The sequence below is a fragment of the Trichomycterus rosablanca genome, chromosome 3 (genome assembly GCF_030014385.1).
Source record: "Trichomycterus rosablanca isolate fTriRos1 chromosome 3, fTriRos1.hap1, whole genome shotgun sequence".
Classification (NCBI taxonomy): Eukaryota; Metazoa; Chordata; class Actinopteri; order Siluriformes; family Trichomycteridae; genus Trichomycterus; species Trichomycterus rosablanca.
In genome coordinates this window covers 36,755,718-36,777,718 of record NC_085990.1, presented here as the reverse complement: position 1 = coordinate 36,777,718, position 22,001 = coordinate 36,755,718, and the positions used below count along the sequence as shown (strand labels likewise).

Here is a 22,001-nt window from a genome sequence, read left to right as displayed (position 1 = left end):
CTGTAGCTCAGTTTCAGGGTGTTAGCAATCTTCTTATAGCCCAGGCCATCTTTGTGGAGAGCAACAATTCTATTTCTCACATCCTCAGAGAGTTCTTTGCCATGAGGTGCCATGTTGAATATCCAGTGGCCAGTATGAGAGAATTGTACCCAAAACACCAAATTTAACAGCCCTGCTCCCCATTTACACCTGGGACCTTGACACATGACACCAGGGAGGGACAACGACGCATTTGGGCACAATTTGGACATGTTCACTGTGGGGTGTACTCACTTATGTTGCCAGCTATTTAGACATTAATGGCTGTGTGTTGAGTTCTTTTCAGAAGACAGTAAATCTACACTGCTATACAAGCTGTACACTGACTACTCTAAGTTATATCCAAGTTTCATGTCTATAGTGTTGTCCCATGAAAAGATATAATGAAATATTTGCAGAAATGTGAGGGGTGTACTCACTTTTGTGATACACTGTATATATATACATACATACATATATAAAGTTTTGCCATGGGTTCATCTACCAAGCCTGTGGGCAGTTGTGCACATACTTTTGTCCATATTGTGCATATATTTTATTAGTTACTTAGCTACAGTTGCTATTAATTAGTGTAATTAGTTATATTAAAACCAGGTTACTGTACCCAAGTGTGATTTCATGACTGATTTGATCTTGCTCTTTCTCACAGGTAAGTTTGGGCACAAGCGATACAGTGTTTTTATGGGTGAAGGAACCCAGACCTACAGTGGAGGGGCACGTATTCTGCAATCCTGTGCACTGTGAGTCATACATGGGTCTGATCTGGTAAGATTGTTATTTGCTGTTAAGTGAACTTCTTTTCAAATAAATAGTCAATAATCTTCTTTTGGCCTCTACTGTATTCACTGTGTAGTATCCATCTCATATTTACCTTCAGATTGAAACATCTGTTTGTGTTTGATTAAAGGGCAGCATGGTGCTACAGCAGGCAGGGTGTGTGACACACAGCTCAGGGCTCTTAGGTTTAATCCTATAGTGTGCAGGGTGTGGCATGTTTGCTGTATATAGGTTTAGTTTTGTCAAGGCACTTTAATAAGCTTTAGTCTAACCTCCCAAAATCCTGCCTCTCCTGATCTGCACTTAAGAAAGATTAATGTTGTGTAACTCCAGCCGACTTCTGAATGTGTAAAAATGATATGTTGTTTGATCTGGTCTGGTATGTATGGAAATGCATACATACCAGACCAGATCAAACAACATATCATTTTTACACATACAGAAGTTGGCTGGAAATTACACTTTGCTACATTAATGCACTTTTTGAACAAACACCTTTGGCTGATATAATTTCCATCTGACTTGGTGTAATTGGGTTTTGACCAAAGCGTCTTTTTTGTGTGATTTTTTTTGTCTGATTATAGTAAAATGTGCTAAAATGATGTATTATACTACAGACAAGGCAGATAGGGTTTAGGTTGAAAAATGCAGCAGTATTCCTTTGTGCCTTTACCCGTAAAATGGTCGCTTCCAGCAGTGTAGGCATGAAGCAAACAAGTCACTCAAGTGCTCTGTTCTCCAGCTCTGTATATAAATGACTATAGGGAATCATCAGGGTAGCTTCTTTTCCCTGTGATTGAGATGATGGTAAAGGTCACTCTCAAGCTGCCAGGGAAAAAAAGATTGCAATTTGATAGCTGCTATTCCCATATGTGATAGCAGTGGTCTTATGTACCTTCTTATTCCGAAGAGTCTCTTCCTCATTGTGCTTGTAGAGGACTGGAAAAAGTGATGAAGTTCTTTTTGTCAGTGCACTGCTGGACGTGTGTGAGACAGTTGCTCTGCATGGTTGCTTGCATATCTGATGGATGCATTTGTAGGAACAGGGCTTTCAGTACACAGCAATATCTAACACTATTCTGGTGTTTAGAGTAATGTATCAATTCTATTAGCAGCTGCTAGCTTTACCTCACTTTATCTTCTGTTCTCTGATCATTTTCTTCTTCACATAAGCTCATTCTAAATGGTCCTTGAAATTACCCCATTTCCTTGTTTTTACTTTACGGTCCTTGGCTATTGACAATGAGTAATAAAAATTCTACACAAGCTTACTGCTGATTATTATTATGTTAAAATAATTTTTAACTAGATAAACTACAGACCTTTGCTCAAATAGTTCTAAAATAAGTTATATAAACATTAGCAAAAGATGCAAATTACTTATATTTTTTTGCATAGCATTTGTTGTTTGATTTAAAAAATAAGTATCAGTATCACAATCAATGTTTTGAGTTCAAATACATTTAATTTATCCAGGCTTTCTATTTTCCCAACAATTTTTACTTAGCCTTTGTAGGTGCTTGGGTGGCACAGAAGTAAATTATACTAACCTACTACTGCTGCTGGGACCCAGTGTTCAAACCCTAGCAGTACTATTGGCCAGTTGAGGATCTACATACACATGATTGGCTGTATCGAGGCAGGAATTAGCATTCTGTCTGTATTTTGTTACTGCGCTGTGCCCAGCGATCCCAGGAAAACCGGACTCGGCACAACCCTGAAGAACATAAAATGGTGGTAAAACATAAGAATTAAACGGCCGCTCAGGTGGCGCAGTGGTAAAACACATGCTGGAACCAGAGCGGGATCTCGAATACTTCGTATCGAATCTCAGCTCTGCTTTGCTGGCTGAGGCTGAGCGGCCACATGAACAACAATTGGCCTGTTGTTCATATGGGCGGGACTAAGTCGGATAGGGTCTCTCTTTCTCTCTATGACTGGTGCAATTACGTCCTCTGCTGGCTGATTGATGGCGCCTGCACAGAGATGAGAAAAGAGTGCTCTTAGGGTGTGTCCCTTCGTACATGCAGCTAGGCTGCACTGCACTCATCAAAGTGTATGCTGCCCACGTGTCTGAGGGGGCATGGGTTAGCCTCGTTCTCCTCAATCAGAGCAGAGATTGGCATAGGTGGAGAGGAAGCATGATGCAATGGGGCAATTGGACGCGCTAAAAAGGGAGAAAAAGGGGAGAAAATGCATAAAGAAAATATATAAAAAAACATAAGAATTAAATTAAATGAACTAAGCATTTTGCAGTTTTTGGACAACTGTAGTTGACAAAGTTTGTTCATGTTAAAATATAACATATCATAGTCTGAAACTTGGGGCGGTCACGTGGCACAATGGTAAATGATGCTATCTTACTACCACTTATCTGGGGTTAGCAGTGCTATCAGTGTTCCAGTCCCAAGCCCTGATAAAAATAAGAAAGGCATCCGACATAAAAACTGTGCCAAGTCGGGTATGCGGAACAGAATCTGCTGTGGTGACCCCTAAATACTGGAGCAAGCAAAAGCAAGGAAAGTCTAAAACTGCATTTTGCTAAACAAATTAATTTTGTTTCAATTATATTTTTTTAAATCAAAATCCATTTTTTATGTTTATTTATGCAGATGTCCATCTGTATTTAATTGATATTAGAGATATTAAAATAGGTTTTACTAATTATCTGATAAGAATTAAATGCAAACTCCTTTCATTAATCCTTGTGATTTTTGTTTTTTTAAACTTACCTTCTTTTTACTTAATTCATCCAATCATGCTTCTGAAATTCTTTTTAACCATAATCCCTGTACTTTTTGGTTTTACTAGTTAGGCTTAGAAGATCCAAGAGTCAATAAGATTATTAAAATTTGGAAGGCTAATCTGTTGACTCTCAATCCACCTCCCATTGTCCACCTCCCATTGTGTGCCTGCATGGCTTTATTTCTAACATGTCACCTGTGATTCTTCTCTTCACAGTTATAAAAATGGCTCTCTGACCAGAGAGAAGATTCGTAACAAGTGTGCTGGAGGATCATGGGAAGATTTCTCCTCAGCTTTAAGGTCCAGCCCCAGGGGAAACAATGGAAACATAGGTGCTAATCCTTCTGCATCACTGCTCTACTGATTAAATCTGTCGCTCATTATGAGCACATTATAGCAGTAATCTAATGAACATGCTTGTTTTGCACATCAGTCTCAGATTTAATCAAGGCAGAATTCAGCCAGTCGTGTTCATTCACTGGGTTTGTCTCTTGTTTTTCAGGCTTTTATTTTGATGCAGTGGAGATCACACCCTCGGCGGTTGGGATTCATAGATTTGATCAGCATGATGCAAAAGTAAGAAAATTTTTAAATTAACAAAAGATATAAATTTAAATGCATTAAATTAGTAATAAATAAGGTTGGTTATTCTTCTACAACTGCAATTACCAGTGTGCTTTATTTATTGTTGTAAGATATCTCTAGTAAATGGCTGCAAAAATCTGAGAACTCTCAAGATTTCCATGACATATGTTGCTAAACAGTATAGTACACTCTTGACTTCAATTGTTCATTTCTCAGTTGTTATTTATATTTATTTAACTGTTTAACAGTACAGTAGTCAAGTCAAGTCAAATTTATTTATATAGCGCATTTTACAATGAACATTGTCTCAAAGCCACTTTACAGAATCTAGGACCAACAGACAAAAAACCCCCACTGAGCAAGCCGAGGGTGACAGTGGCAAGGAAAAACTCCCTTAAAATTACAGGAAGAAACCTTGAGAGGAACCAGACTCAGCAGGGACCCATCCTCTTAGTGTGGAATATGGGAGTACAGTAGTATTTATGTTTTCATTAAGGTTATTTTATCCATGTATGATCAGAAATTTAGTTTTAAGAAGATTTCCCAGTAGTAAAAGCAACATCAGTACTTTCTTTACCACCAGTTAGCAGCATGTTGTGTGTTATCTACTATACTATTCGTGAACCCTTTAGAATTATCTCCATGAGTAGGAACCCACTCTGTGACCGCTCTCTAAACCCCTACATTTTGGTACACCAGTCTGAAAAGTGGCCTCGGATTAGTGTGAAAGGCTAGTTTCACTTAGCAGTGGAATTTACAGATGACTGCCAGAGTGAGCTGAGGTCACTGCTGCAGTCAAGTTCCTCTGTGGGAATGCTGAGGAGGTAAAAGATCGCTTTGTGGGACAAGAATGAGCTCTATCTTCTTTATAAAGCCTGTATTGTGCTCTGCCCTACACAGGTAGCTAGCTTTACCCCAGAGGTGGAAATTCGAGCCCTGGTTGAAGGACAGTTCTTGGCAAAGAGGTTGCATGCCCAAAAGCTGGGCTATAAGATTGGTAAGTGTATGCCCTTACTTTCTCATATTCTCTGGCATGTTTGTGTTCTTTTTTATGCATGTCTCTGAGACTGCACACATGAACATATACAGTATATGTATAGGACATGTTCTCCTTTAATGCCCAATCATGATACCCTCACCCTTTTTTAAGTGTTATAAATTTGAAGATTTTTGAAAAATACAAGTTGATTAGCCAAAACATTAAAAGTCATTTCCTTGTCAGTAAATAAAGGTTTAAGATAATTAACAAATGACAGATTCTTGTTCTTATGGATTTTACAAAATGTCCCAGCTTTTCCAGAAATGTAGTAAGTATGGAAGTATGGTAGTACTCAATCTTAGGTTAGCTACACTTTCTGTTCTGGTCTTAGCATTTTAAGGACTGTTTAAAGACCCAACAGTGACTGAAAAGCAGAGCTGGGATTTGAACTCTCAACTGTCTGATTGATAGCCCAAAGCTCTATCCACTAGGCTACCATTTTCCCTAATAATCCCTGATAATAATGTCCCTTATAATAAGGACAGTGGTAGCTCAGTGGTCAAGGAATTGGACTTGATCAGAGGGTCTCTAGTGCAAATCTTACCATCTACTAGTTTCCACAGTTGGGCCCCTGAGCAAGGCCCTTACCCTCAATTGTTTGCATTGTGTAACTTGCAATTGTATGCTAGATAAAAGCATCTGATAAATGCTGTAAATGTGCAAACCAGCAGAAGTCTATAGTTATTAGGCTGTACAAATCCTCACACATTGTTGTATCTTAAGCTGTTGTGCATTATTTTTAACGTACCTTGAATAAAAATGCCAAATAACAATTTGTAAATATAAATCACAGCTGTTCATTTTAGTTTTGCTGCAGTAGAAATCACAGTAAGAGTTGTCAGATTAGGAGTAGGAAGCTTGCAGGTAAGAAGGCTGACAGCCAGTGAAACACAGCTTAATTAAAGTGTTATCAGGGGCTGAGAGAGAAGAGTTTTCTCATGTCTGAGATAGCTTTGCCCTGAGTACTACCTGACCTGCACACAGTTTATCCCTGCTGATGCTGAGCCATTTGAAATGCAATCACTCTCGCTCTGAATCACACGCTCTATAGAATTTACAGCAGGTCAGGAACAACTCCATAGCCACTTGGGAAAATGGCTAGAGAGAGTTAGAACCGTGCTGTTTTCAGAAATTGGTTGAACTTTAGAGCTTGACTGAAATATGGGAATACTCTCTGCTAGTCTTAAAGGAATTACATTGGCCTTATCATTGTGGTACTGCATGAAACATCTATATTTTTTTGTTACTAGAACATTGATCAGGCATGGTAAAATGCTTACATACAGTATTTACAAATGTATACTAACATTCATTAACTTCAGGGTGCAAAGCAGACATTTCATTGATGACTGTATTTAAAGTATTATGTTCCAAAAACATATTTAATCTTTAATTAAAAAGATTTTAAGGGTGGCATGGTTGCTCGATGGATAGTTCCTGTCGCCTCACAGTGAGAAAGTCCTGGGTTCACTTCTTAGGTGTAGTGTTTTGGGTCCATCCTGTATGGTGTTTGCCTGTTCTTTCCGTGTCTGCGAGGGTTTCCTCCAGGAGTTTTGGTTTTCTCCCACAGTCCAAAGAAATATAAAGAGGGATATTTGTGAAAAAACAGCATTCCTTACTCTTTATTTAACTGTAAGGAGCAACACATTTCTACGTGGTATGAATATTTTTTTTACATTTATCTTGTTCATTCTTCTTCTTTTTTACCTGTATATAAATATATTTTTATATTTATTCTCAATACCTGTGGATATCCTGCCATCATAACAACAACCCACATTCTACACGTGTCACTAAAGCAAATCTGCATAATTAGAGTGTGGGTGCTAGACTACCCTGCCTGCAGGCCAGACCTGTCTCCTAATAAAAATGTGTAGTGCATTATTAGTGCAAAATAAGACAATGAATACCTGTACAGTTGCACAGCTGAATTCCTGCATAACAAAATAATGGAAATAAATTCTGTGTTAAAACGGGGCTAATAGAACTATTGAAATTTTATTTACACATATTTAATTAGACCTGGAAAGTTTCGTTGTTTTATTTCAAGGCACATCAGTTGCATCAATGCCCTTCACATGATTAAACTGCAGTATAATTAAAAGCTTAATTTATTACTAAATGTACATTTTTAATAGATAGATAGATAGATAGATAGATAGATAGATAGATAGATAGATAGATAGATAGATAGATAGACTTGCATGCATGTTTAATTACAATTATATGAATTAACATAACTTAATTAAAGTAATTTAATTATAAATGTGATTTACAATGAAATAAAACAAAAGTTGGTACAAGTAGGGACAAATCAATCAATACCTCATTTCAATCTTCAAATCTACAAATATGTGTTGGTGTATGAATGAACACTTATCTCTTCACCTAGACACACAAAAGAAGTACCTTCCAAATCAATACAACAACACTACAAATGATATCTAAACCAATCTGTTAACAACTTAGTGTCAATACTAGCACTTGTAAAGACCCATTACGTTGGTACACATGTGTAGATCTTAGATTAGATGAATAGCGATGAACTGATTCAGTTGAATCCATACTCATGGGTCCTTGAAGCACACAGATTAGTCAATGAAAAGTCACTGCCGCAGCAATGCTGAAGAATGCTCACACATTCACTGGATTCTCCACTGGAACTTAAGTGAGTTGAATGAAGCAATGTTCTCCTGGTTTGTCCACACGAAGGCATTATACGCAGGCCTGAGCAATTCAATGAAACCTAGTATATGGTGTATGTAACAATTCAGTCAACATGGACAATAGTTGATAGTTCACACAGAGAATATCAAAAGTTCACTTACAGATTTTAGCCCTCCCAGTCCTTGATTAACTTTCCTTGAAATTAGGTAACTAAACTAAACATGAAACTTACAGAGAGAGTTTGGCTTACTATGGGTAAAACAACCAGAGAATGTTGTAGTTCGGTCCACTATCCACTGTATATGAATTCTGTATCCGAAAAACAACACTTTTTTAAAGAGAAGAAAACCAGCAGCAAGCCTCCAAAACACAAGCTTCTTCTCGAACTTGTCTTCTCCCGAACCCCTCACTTCTCAGACTGACTGTCTTGTTCCTGCATTAACTTGAACTTTTAACAACCTGCCCATTCTATTTATTGATTATCTGGTCACCTGAGTGGTCAATATTACAACAACCAAAATGATACCATGGCACGAAAAGAGAAAAAGGGGTGCAGGAAGTAAAAAGATGGAACAGATTTTTAATTGTGCCTACATAACATCACAGCATCACAGTCTGTAAATTTATGAAGCTGGTTGTTATGTATTTATTTATTAAATTTTAATGTCATGTTTTTACACACTTTGGTTACGTTCATGACAGGACAGGTAATTACTGGTTACACAAGATTCTTTAATGTCAAACAGTCATGGACAATTTTGTATCCCCAATTAACCTCATTTGCATGTCTGTGGACTGTGGGAGGAAACCGGAGCATGCGGAGGAAATCCACACACACACGGGGAGAACTTTTAAACTCCACACAAAAAGGACCTGTACTGCTCCACCTGGAAATCGAACCCAGGACCTTCTTGCTGTAAGGCGACAGTGCCGCTGACCGTGCCGCTGTGAGCCACCGTGCCGCCTCCTGAAGCTGGTTTGCAAAACTGATATTAAGGTAATTCAAGGCTATTCCAAAGAAGCTGTATAACGTGGTCTAGATTTGTTTAAAATGATACAGGGCGCCCAGGTAGGGCAGCGGGATATTCCCTCGGTTCGAAACTCGGCGTTGCCACCTGTTGGCTGGGTGCCATCTAGTGGGCATAATTGGCAGTGCATGCAGCAGACACGTTTCTGCTAGGGTGGGATTGATTAGCAGATAGAGAGGCGCCTGTGCAAAGTGCATAGGTGAAAAAAAGTTCCGCTAAGGGCTGTGCGCAGGTCAGAGGAGGCGTGAACAGCAATATACTCACCTCGACTGCAATTAGGGATCCCCCAGCAGCGGAAGACAAATTGACTACACTGAATTGGGAGAAAATGCATAAATAAAATAGAAAAAAATTTATTCTAACAGTGTCTTCACTGTTTTATACAATGCAAGAAACTTACATCTGCTACATTTCCATTGTGTGTGAAGAACAGTACAGATGCAACAGCATCAACATTTGTATGTTATGTCATGGTTTTATTTTAATTATTTGTAAACAGAATCAATTATTTTAATTTATTAAAGTTGTATGTTACATCCATCCTAATGAAAAGTCATTAAGTACCGCGTCTTTTGTCTTCTAGTTGTCCTATAGACTCGAGGCTTTTTTTGTTCTCCGAATAAATAATAAAGCAGCTGTTAAATGATCAGGAGATTACTTTCTCAAAAATCTTTCAACCAAAAGGTTCATTTTTCTTTCTTTTATCAGGGGCAATTTTTTCATGTCTATTGATTTATGCTCATGGTGATTTGACATTTTGTATAGCTGCAGGGCTCTATCAGGGAAAGCAGGAAGTTGAAATCTATGTCCGCTGAAGGTCAGCTACGCTCTGACTGGAGCATTCTCCTAACAGAATTGCTCACCAACACCTATTGATAGCTATTAATAATGTACTCTTTGGTTGACAAATCACTTGTAAGCGCATTGAACCAGCATAGCAAAACATTGTTGCCTCATGAATGAATGCATAAACACAGCTTGAACAATGTTACATTTCATTCCATCAGCACTGCCTTTAACATGCTATACGGCGTGTGACATTTTTACTTTTTCTCATCTACGGTAAATATATTATTTGTGCTGGGTGATGTAATGGCAATCAATGATAAATTAATGATCCATTCAGATAATCATAATTAAAACAGGAATGAGGTGTGTTCACACTTCATATCCGCTGCGCTATTTCCAGTCTCTGCACCCCCTGATGGGACATATGTGCTGTAAATCCATCTCTTAGTTAAGGGACATTGATTCTCCCTGCAGCCCTGCTGTTGCTGTAAATTATTCACTGTGCTCTTTGATCTGTGCTGGCCTCTCACTTGGGGATCAGTGTGGTGTCTCTCTCGCACTTTCTCGCTTTCTTTTGCTTAATCTTTTTCCATATTTCTTTGTCTATTTTGCCTCAATTTCTTTCCTAACTTCAGCAAGCTGGTCGAGTTTTATTTGCCTTACTGTGACTAATAAATTCTAATAAATGTCCATTATTAGAACAGTATTAGGATTTATTTGAATGATGGTGAAAGCAATGAATGAATTAACATTTAACATTTTAAGAACTGGCCGCAGCACAGCTGTGTACAATAACCAGGGCCCTACTAAATTCACAGGAAAATGTGCTTAATTTCACAGACCTCCTTTTTCAAAACTCACAGATTTCACGGATTTTTAACGAAAAGTGCCACATTTCACGGCAGTCAATAAATAACATTTATAAATTGAATGACAGAATCAATGGAAGCTAAAGTACACACCACAGCTTACCCTAATAGCTCCCTCTTAAAGACCAAAATACTCGTCCGTGTTTTGACACACCATCCTCTGCATCTACATAATCGGTTGGGAGTTTTCCAAACTCAGTTACCCGAGTAGTGTTTTTAGCTGCTTCAGTCTTCGACATCTTGTAAATTTTGTCTAACAGATTGCTAATGTAACCGAGCGTCTTTAGAGTTTGATGAGTTTATAAAGAAAGAAATAAACTGTACATAGTACATAATTATGATTTTCTGTCTGAATTTGAACAGATTCTGTTTTTTTGCCTGACATTTGTGAATGAAAAGTCATTAAGTACCGCGTCTTTTGTCTTCTAGTTGTCCTATAGACTCAAGGCTTTTTTTGTTCTCCGAATAAATAATAAAGCAGCTGTTATTCTATGAATTTGAGCACTCTGAATTTGAACACTTCTGACTTATATCTGGTAGAGAACAATATTCTCACCTACATTCAGTTTAAGCCAGTAATGTCAGGAATTTCAGTGTTTCAAAGTGGTGTCAGACCCACCTCAATTTTGAAAATATAAGGATGCATTTTTAATGCATTTTTTACAAGGACTATGTAGTACCTTACCATCTCTTCTCCTTAAATGTTTATGTTGTGTCAACATAATTACACATAATAACCAACCATGATGCTTCTGATAGATGTTTTGGCATGGCATGTGTAGAACTGACTTGGTTTGTGCTTTTTATGTAAAAGTGACATGTGCATACACAAACACACTCAGCAGGGATTTGTGATGAGTGCACTGCATGAATATATAATTTATGCTGGGGTTGGGGGGATGGGCTTATTCATAAACATGCTCACAAGGGATTTGTGATGAATGCACCTGACGAATATATAATTTATGTTTGGGGGGGCTTATTGTTCTTTCACTCTGTAAGCAGTAATATGATTTTGCAAGTGTCCCTCAGAGAAAAAAGAAGAATAATTAAAAATCACTGTATTCTTTAGCCTGACTAACTGCCATGTTTAGTTTTATTTATTTCCATTTCCTGAGGACGCCTGTGGCTTTTCTTCCACCCTGAGGCTTTCAAATCATTTTGAACTGAAAAGAACAAAATACATTAACAAAGACCTACTTATGTTCATGAGTACGTATGAGCAAACGTCTCTCTTTGTTTGTAGTGTTTTTGGTCAATTTAACTTGTATGACATTTGACCCAGCACCTCATCAGTGTCCATACTTTGCTTGTTAATTTTATTTGTTTGCATGTGCTGTGTTTTAGCAATTTAGAAATTGGAGTGGAGTGTGTGCCACGTAGCACCATGGTTTTTGGAGACCTGGGTATTATTACTGCTACATTTGTGTGTACACTCCTTATAAATATTCTATTTTTAAAACATACATAATATGAATTAGCGATTAAGCACTTGCTCCTAGGTGTAGGTGAAGGATTGTGTAGATACATTAGTGAGTGTGTAATGTCCTGTCATGGATTGGTGCCCTGTTTAGGTTGTATTTCTGCCTTCTATCCAATGTTTCTGGCTAAGAGGTGCAGCAGCCAGACTTGCCTTCACTAAGTTAATGAAAAAGATTTGAGATTTGGATGTTAATGGAGTAAAGAGTGCCATCACAAAGAGATTCTTTGACAGCATAGGTGTTGAGGTGCCAAGTAACACAAATCACAAACAGAAACCTTTTTTTCTTTATATTTCCCCCTTTTTTCTCCCAATATAGTGTCGCAAATTTGCTCCTGGGGACCCCAATAATGTCCAAGGAGGGTGTATATTCGCCTGACACACTGTCACCAATGTGTGAGCAGTCCACCAATCCCATCTTATTCATCCGTACTTCGGTGGATTTGCGTGTGAGGTCGGCTTCATGTACGCAGAGCCACTCCCCGATCTCTGCGCTCCTCCACTTTCTGTATAGGCACCCTGGGCAACCAAGATCCTTACACGGCACTGATAATCCCACCACTTAATCCTTTTCCACCCAGCAGACTGGAGGCCAATTTTGTCTGCTGCAGGAACTAGCTAATTGTGCCTGCTAGAGGGCGCCCAGCCGATCGGTAGAAGAGCCGAGATTCACTGGTGTGCGTTTTCCTAAATAAAATTGTTGCACAGCTTAATTATTTAATTAGGTAAACTAATAAATTAAATTAGTTTTCTTCTAGGTTATGTCTCTACAAGCTTTGCACATCTGGATTTGGAAGTTCAGACTGGATGGCGAGTTTCTGTGCACTGCCTTCTTTACATAAATATTTGATAGGCTATAGCTGGTCCACCTCAGGATATTCACAGACTTGCCCTAAAGCCACTTCAGTGTTGTTTTCCACACAGGTGTTTGAAGCTCTTTATATTTGACTGCTGTGTTCTTTCTTACCTCCCTGACCAAGGCACTTTTTGCCCAGATGCCCAGTTCAACTGAAAGCTTAACTCTCAGAGAGTTCAAAATATCTTGTTTTATGTCCTTGGTTTAATCTATGCCTTCCCACAGTTTTTTTGTGTGTGCAGAGATCAGCACACAGTACCCTGTTCTTCCCAACTTGGGTTTTGTTCTGATCATGCACTGTAAACTGTGGGTTCTTATTAACACAGTTGTTTGTGATTCCAAACTGTCCAGTCAATTCAAATCGCAACAAGTGTGCAAAAAGTCAAGGGGTCTGAATAATTTTTGGCACAGTGGGTTGTGCTGTCACCTCACAGCAAGAAGGGCCTGGGTTTGATTCCCCAGCTGGGTGACCAGGGTTCTTTCAGTGTGGAATTTGAATGTTCTCTCTATGTGTCTGTGGGAGTTTCCTCCTGATGCTCCGGTTTCCTTCCAAAAGTCCAAAAACATGCAATCACAAGTGTGAGTGTGTGTTTGTGTGAATGTGTGTGTCTACCCTCTGATAGACTGGCGAGCTTTTTAGGGTGTTACCTGTCTTTTGCTCAATTAATTCGACCCACCATGACCCTGACCAGGGTAAAGTGTAGTAAAACAGACAATAAATGCATGTATAAATGGAAGAAGGTTAAGTGACTGCTTCAAATTGTTCTAGTGAATAACTAAGTGTGTGATATTTTACAATACAATTATTAGGGGTGTATTGTCTGCTATTAAGCTGCACCCACCAATACCTAGGTCAGGATGAAGTGGTTATTAAGGATGAGTAAGTAAACATACACATATTACAGCACACACCAGCAAAAACACAGCACACAGCTAAAATGCTACTGAGATATAGTTCTTATGCTAAACTTTTTGTCCCCTGTTGTCTAAGATGGTCCAGATCTTTCTCACATCTGGTCTTATTCTATAATTGAGCTCAGTCAGTCAGTCAGTTGATTTGTAAATTTGATGGCAGATGTGTAAACCCTTTTTTTCTGGCTTAGATGATTGAACCATTTGGTTTTGGTGGTTTAAATAATGTGAAATTAGTGCCAGAGCTTTACACATTTTTTCTTCACACCAGATCAAAATCCATTTTTAGCCTACCACTGTAATCTCTTACAATTGTGTTTTCCAAAGGTTAACAGTAGGTCATTCTGATTGATCTAAGTAGCTTTGGGACTAGAGCTGGTGTGAAGACATATGCTGGTGATATACACTGATCAGCCATAACATTAAAACCACCTCCTTGTTTCTACACTCACTGTCCATTTTATCAGCTTCACTTACCATATAGAAGCACTTTGTAGTTCTACAATTACTACAATCTGTTTCTCTGCATGCTTTGTTAGCCCCCTGACACCCTGTTCTTCAATGGTCAGGACCACTACAAAGCAGGTATTATTTAGGTGGTGGGTCATTCTCAGCACTGCAGTGACACTGACATGGTGGTGGTGTGTTAGTATGTGTTGTTTTGGTATGAGTGGATAAGACGCAGCAGCATTGCTGGAGTTTTTAAATACTGTGTCCACTCACCGTCCACTCTATTAGACACTCCTACCTAGTTGGTCCACCTTGTAGACGTAAAGTCAGAGACGATCGCTCATCTATTGTTGCTGTTTAAGTTGGTCATCTTCAAGACCTTCATCAGTGATCACAGGATGCTGCCCATGGGGCACTGTTGGCTGGATGTTTTTGGTTGGTGGACTATTCTCAGTCCAGCAGTGACAGTGAGGCGTTTAAAAAACTCCAGCAGCGCTGCTGTGTCATATCCACGCATACCAGCACAGCACACACTAACACACCACCACCATGTCAGTGTCACTGCAGTGCTGAGAATGATCCACCACCCAAATAATACCTACTCTGTAGTGGTCCTGGGAAAGTCCTGACCATTGAAGAACAGGGTATCAGGGGGCTAACAATAAAAGTAATTATACAAATTACCCTAATCTTAACTCTGGATTCAGAACTCAACCCTCTAGGGACTCTGTGTACTATAAAGTCATGTTTGTGACAAATAAAACTATAACAATTGAACCCTAACAATGATACCATATAGAGTCTAGTTGTGTCACAGTTATTGATAGCTATCAAAAGCAGTTGATTGACATTGACAGAACTAAGGGACATTTAACCAATTGTAAGTTTGTATATGCATATAAACTTACAGCTTCTGTTTTGTATTTGTATTAGTGACATATTAAGTCTTAATGTTTATTTATAAGGTGATCTTACAAATCTGTTTTCTATTTTAGTATTAAATTCTATACAAATTCTTAAATAAGATTATGTACTGCTCTTTAAAAAAAGTATGGTAAATATCAGCATTTCTCTCCATTTTTCATGTGCAATGGTGTATTGATTTCCCTCTTTTATGAGGGATGCAAAGGTAAAGAACATGGTGCAGCCACACATTTATTTTACTGCTTTATCTGTCAATAGTAATAGCCAAGGAATTATTGACAGTTCAAGAGTCAAGATAGATGTCACTTTTTTTCTTTCAATTTTGCATGCTAATAAAAAGCATGTTTAAAAGCTTCGTAATAGAGAGGTTATTGCACTGATATTGCAGAATATCATTTAAATAATGCAGCCTATAACTTTGAATTTTCATTCTTGTTATATTGTTAAATATTCATATTAAACTCTTTTCTAGAAATAGACATTACATGAAGATTTAGAAGCCCTTCCCCCATAAGTACATTCATTGAAGCCCTGAATCAATCCTACTGTACCTTGTCTGAGAAAAAAGAAATCTGTCTATATTTTCCCTTCATGTTGTTCTATTTCTGTACATTGATGCAGGGTTTCCTCTTTTTAATGATTACTTGTTTTCCTCTCCATCCCAACCTTTGATGTGCATCCATCATTGGCGGTCAATGAAAAAGCAAACAAAGCAACAAAATCAATCGTGCTGGTCCATTTTATTCTTATTGGCACTTCAAGGCTACACTCAGTGGTGTGAGGGGTTTTAATAGTTCAGACAGAAAAGGACTGTACAGGATGATGAGAATGCACCACCAAAGGGACCTCATAATATTTCCTGTGATGCCAGCAGATAGATATGTGTTACAGTTATGCTTAGATTTGTGTGTGCAAACATTTAATATAAAAAATGCTTTGTGAAAGAGCCAGGGATATGTCTTTTAATATTGCAATGTAGGGCGGCACGGTGGCTCGGTGGGTAGCACTGTCGCCTCACAGCAAGAAGGTCCTGGGTTTGATCCCCAGGCGGGGCGATCCAGGTCCTTTCTGTGCGGAGTTCTCCCCGTGTCTGTGTGGGTTTCCTCCGGGAGCTCCAGTTTCCTCCCACAGTCCAAAAACATGCAGTCAGGTTAATTGGAGACACTGAGTTACCCTATAGGTGAATGGGTGTGTGTATGTGTGTCTGCCCTGCGATGGACTGGCACCCCGTCCAGGGAGTTACTGTGCGCCTTGAGGGAGTATTGCAATGTATATGGTTATCCTAAATTGTTATTAAGAGATAATTTAAAAAATGATACACTCACTCATTCACTTTCTTAACCGCTTATCCAATTAGGGTTGGGGGGGTGGGGTGCAAGGACCACATAACTTACTGGACAGTGCGCCACCCGGTGCGGAAACCGGAGCTCACGGAGGAAATCCACGCAGACATGGGGAGAACATGCAAACTCCGCACAGAAAGGACCCGGACCGCCCCGCCTGGGGATTGAACCCTGGACCTTCTTGCTGTGAGGCGACAGTGCTACCCACCGAGCCATCGTGCCGCCACAATTAAAACATATGAATGATATTTATTTGTGTATTAATGTGTTTAAAACATTTTATTTTGCTATTTTAAAGCCTCTTTTCATTTGTGACCTGTGTACATCTGCTATTCTAAATTATCCTGTTCTTTTTTATTTAATTTTTTCTGACACTACATGCAGACCACTTAATTCCATAGACATATAGAATTCAGAAAACAGCTTTTGAGAAAAATAGCAGAGTTTTAAATGTGTAAGAGTATCTCCAAGGCTCTTGTTTAAACATAACAAAGTCTGTTTTTTTGTTTAGTTTCAGTAACGAGAGTGCTTGCAACAGGAGGGGGTTCAGCCAACAAGGACATACTTCAGGTACGCACCAAAGAGCTGATGTGTGAAATTCAAAGAAAACTTTAATGGAACTGTTCTGGAGGGATGAAACACCACCGTTATAAAACCCCAATTTAGAAAAAGTTGGAACAGCATGAAAACTGTGCATGAAAAATATTGCAATGTTTCTAAAATTTACTTTGACTTTTATTTAATTTATTTCTATAAACTTTCATTTGATAAAATTTCATTTGTTTATAGATATCCATTTCTGCATTTCGGTCATGCAAAACATTCCCAAAAAAAAGAAGAAGAGATGATGTCAACAGGTGATTGTAATCATGATTTGGTGTAAAAGCAGTATCCAAGAAAGGTTGAGTCTTTGAGGAGCAAAGACAGACAGAGAATCTCTAGTTTGTCAACAAATGTGTGAGAAAATTGTTGACATATTTAAAAACAATGTTCCCCAAGAAAAGATTGGAAAGGATTTGCATATTTCTCCCTCTACATTGCATGATATCATTAAAAAATTCTAGGACTCTAGAGGACTTTCAGTGTGTAAAGGGCAAGGGTGCAAGTTTAAGCTGAACACCCGTGATTTCCAATCCCTTAGGTGGCACTGCATCAAGAACCACCACTCAGCAATTGCTGATATAACCACATGGGCAAGGAATTACTTTTGGCAAAACTTGATCAAGCACTAACCATTGACCATGTCCAAAAGAGCTGTTGAGTTTTCTGGGCTTGAAGGCATCTAGGATGGACCATCACACAGAGAAAAAGGTGTATTGTGGTCAGTGGAATCAATATTCCAGATCTATTTTGGCAAAAAAAATAGATGCCATGTGTTCCGGACCTACGACGAAAAGGACCATACAGCAACAAGTCCAAAAGCCAGAGTCGGTCATGGTATAAAGTTGTCTCAGTGCCCTTGGCAAAGGTAATTTACACTTCTGTGATGGCAGCATTAATGCAGAAAAGTACACTGACTTTTTAGAGCAGCATATGCTGCCTTCAAGACGTCATCTTTTCCAGAGACATCCATGCATTTTTCAACAAGAAACCACATACTGCACAAACCACATACTGCACACATTACAAAGGCATGGCTGCAGAAGAAGAGGGTACGGGTACTGGACTGGCCTGCCTGCAGTCCTGACCTGTCTCCAATAGAAAATGTGTGAAGAATTTTGAAACGAAAACGCAACAACGACAACCCCCTACTCTTGCACACCTTAAGAGTGATTGCAGGAAGAATGGGAATAAATGCAAGAAACTCTGTTTTTTTATTTGCATCTTCTATGCTGTCCCATTTGTAAAAGTAATGGAGTTTTATTACTTATGGTGGTGAACATTGTCTAATACAGCCTTCTGAAGTTGGGTATATGTTGTTTTATTGGGGTGAAATTTGTTGGCTGCAAACAATTTTCATACTAATCAAACCATTTATTGAACCCTTATGCCCAGTTAATAGAGGCACTGTCATGCTTAAAGATAACACTCCAATCAAGCCATTATTTTTTTAGTTATATTGTTTAAGTGATCAGTCAGAATAAAAATGATTTGCAGTGAAGCTTTCTCCAACTTAGCATACCTGCAACCCCTCTCCCCCACCCCACGAACCATCATTCAAGCCTGCACTCTTCTTTTGGTGTATTTCACACATGCACCCAGGGGTGTAACTACAGGGGGGAAGGTGCACTGGGGCCCATGGCAGGGGGGGGGCCTCCATGACTTGAACTCAACCACTCACCTCACTGCACTCCCACTAGGTGCGCTCGCCAGGTCGTTATTATTATATTACAATATTTCCGCTAAGTAAAATTAAAATAACTTATAATAATTTGTTGAGGGGGCCCAATTTTTTTTTTGCACTGGGGCCCATGAGCTCCTAGTTACACCACTGCATGCATTTGTCTGCTTATTAAGGGAATGGTAAAGAATAATGCATTTTTTTATTCAGAAGTCTAAATATCCTTTTCCGAACTCTGGATCAATGTTACATCTAAACAAACAGCTGTGTGTCTTGGTCTGTGTGAATTAAAACAGATATTCTTGTTTTGCTATAACTTTACGCTGTCTTGACATGCCTTACCATACATTAAATGTGGGGAGAAAAGAGGAAAAATTTATAAAAGCATGCTCATGTAGTCATGCATCATTTACTATGATGGATTTGATTGAAGATTTTATACCTTAATGCATATTTATAAGTCTACAGTTTATGTTGCTTTTATTGGAGAGCGTAAGACTTGTGAAGCGTAGCTAACATATTGCGTATACACATGCAATAAATTATGTTTCCCCAAGCATCCAACAAAAATTCGTAATGTGCATATAATGTTCAGTCACATTGTTTATATGCCTTCTTTTTCATCATAAAAATGCAGTTCAATCTGATACTGCCGTCATAAACTGTAAAACCAACAAACAAAAAATGGCACCCTATTCAAGGTATATTTTTACTCTGTGGCCAGTGTTACTGAATGACTTTGGTTGTGTTTACTTCTTTTCAACTTAAAGATCAACAAAATATGCCTTGTGGCCAACTGTACTTGATAAAAAATATCAGTAAGTATTAGAACAAGTTAGGGTTACCAGCTTATTTGGCAACTGAATGTAGAATGAGGAATGTGATTAAAATGCACTCTCTTAACTCTTAACAGGTTCTGTCTGACGTGTTTAATGCTCCAGTGTACACAATTGATGTGGCCAACTCTGCATGTCTTGGCAGTGCCTACAGAGCTATGCATGGTAGGATTATCTTCTATTATCACCCACTATCATCCACTGTCACAGTTCTTCTATTGCTATTACAAGTGAGCAAATGGTTTTAGTAGTTTGTTAAAATTTAAATCAAAATACCATTTTAACATTTTGATCTAATTTTCTAAATGTAACATGATCTTCAATATCTGAAAAGCCTCCACTCTTTAAGTCTTTGTGTCTTCTACAAAGCTTTTTGATCCGTTTAGCTGAAATCCAGTCCCTCCCCAATTCTTTCTAATATTTATTTAAATATTTATTTTCTGCAACCATTTTATTTAAATCAGAACCACCACCAGGCTGCACTGAACACATGGGATAAATACACCACCCACTCATCAATTTCCTTACTCGGTGTCACCCAGTTTATTAGCCAGTACACATTCTGCATTTTTGAGAGATGATTGGAAACCTAAGCACCCAGAATAAATCCATACAGACATATGGACAACATGCCAGGCTCCTTACAGTAACCAGTGTTTAGGTGGGAACCCAAGACCCAATGACTCCTGTGTTTCACCCACTCTGCCTGCTGTGTCAACATGCTGATTTTTTTTCTGAAATATCTATTTCAAATCTGCTTGATTTTTTGGCCAGATTTTAAACCAACAAAGTAATGTTTGTTTGTTTATTAGGATTTTACACTTGTTTTTGTCAGGTAGTTTTGGTTATACACGATTTCTCAGTTCAAGTTAAATGTCAAACACCAAACAGTATCTCCAGTTCACTTAACTTACATGTTTTTGGAATGTGGGAGGAAACCGAAGCTCTTGGATTACCCATGCAGAACATGCAAACTCCACACAGATAGGACCGGACCGCTTCACCTGGGAGTCGAACCCAGGGGGCGACAGAGCTGATCACCAAGCCACAGTGCTGCCCAGAAACAAAGTACTGACCAGTGAAACTTCAACACATGAACACAATAGTAGCAGTAGTTCATCATGAATATTTTACATTTCATTTTTCTCTTTAGTTTTTGTCTGTCTTTACTAGTTTTAGTATTTGTGGTGCATGTTATACAGCTTTGTGAAATGACTTGGTCCTATAGAAACAGGCATTTGTTCATAATGAATGCCTAAACATGTTTAAAGTCTTGACTGCATTTAAAACCAACTCATTTGTCTGTGTTAATTTAAGGTGAAAGCACAGAATCTATGCAAGTCATTTTGAGAGCCCACTTATGTGCACCATCATACATGTTGCTTAATTGCTATAGTGGAACAAAAGGCTTTTAATTGTTAAGTTAAATTATAATTGTTATTTTACTATTCATTCATGTTTTATTTCAAACAATGTTTGGCCTTTTGCATATGCATGTGATAATAATGCATAGCCCTGAGCACTCTATCTTTATTAAAATACACTTGCTCAGGAGGCAGCTTTCACTGTTGCATTTGTACTATTGGTTTATGAATTCACTTGCAGCTTTGGTTAATTATGAGAGACTTAAACAGGCTGGGTTGTTTGGCAGGCGAAAATGCCATGCCATTTCCGTAGAGACCGCTGATGCATCTGCACTTCTGACCTCTGTTCTGTTGTAATGGTCTGTGTGGGTTGTGCTGTGTGTGTGTATGTGTGTGCATGTATATATGTTGGAGTAATTCTGCTTGACTGTATGTATGTTAATCATACTGCATTGGTCCTTGATATAGTTAGATTAAACAAAGACATCCTAAAATAATACATACAGTTGCTGATACAGACATCAGCCCAGGCTGCAATTTAATTCTATAAAATTCATGTCTGTGGTTTGATTTTCATTATTTAAAAATGTGGAAAATGTGCCTTGCAGCAAAGTGTTGCTTGTATTGTTTGTTCAGGTGTTAAATGAAATCATGGAACATGAAAAGAAAGTCGTTTGAAGCAAGCAAAAACAAATGCATCTGACATCAAACATCAAACTTTTTTTAATTAAAAATAAAATCCTTAAATGTTTAATTTTGTTAAATAATGATCAGGCAGTTAACAAACACAGTTTGTCATGTCTGAGGTAGGGAAGGCTGAATGGGGTACTGCCTCATGGCCACTGTCTGGTTGAGGTACCAGAGGATCTGAGAATCTCTGTGAGGCCGCATTCACATAAAAGGCGGACCACCACTTTGCTCAGCGCTTGGCTTGAGTGGTGCGGTAAAACGTCATCAAAATGCACCACAACACGAATATGCATTTGTGTGATATAACTGTCAAATCCACTCTAAGCA

At 38.5% G+C, this 22,001-nt stretch overlaps 1 protein-coding gene across 2 annotated transcripts in view; it reads left to right on the top strand.

The window, feature by feature from the left end:
* The window catches only part of xylb (xylulokinase homolog (H. influenzae)), a 56,574-nt gene that overhangs the window by 17,251 nt on the left and 17,322 nt on the right, over positions 1-22,001 (top strand). The window contains exons 12-18 of one of the 2 annotated variants that reach the window (XR_010011227.1): positions 689-804; positions 3,778-3,893; positions 4,064-4,137; positions 5,047-5,143; positions 17,015-17,073; positions 17,293-17,360; positions 19,698-19,785. Coding sequence is in view for 1 of the 2 variants with exons in the window: in XM_062991232.1 (XP_062847302.1) it covers positions 689-804; positions 3,778-3,893; positions 4,064-4,137; positions 5,047-5,143; positions 17,015-17,073; positions 19,698-19,785 (550 nt within the window). In the remaining variant the exon portion in view is untranslated. The remainder of the gene's footprint in view (positions 1-688; positions 805-3,777; positions 3,894-4,063; positions 4,138-5,046; positions 5,144-17,014; positions 17,074-17,292; positions 17,361-19,697; positions 19,786-22,001) is intronic. The other variant, XM_062991232.1, reaches the window with a different exon arrangement.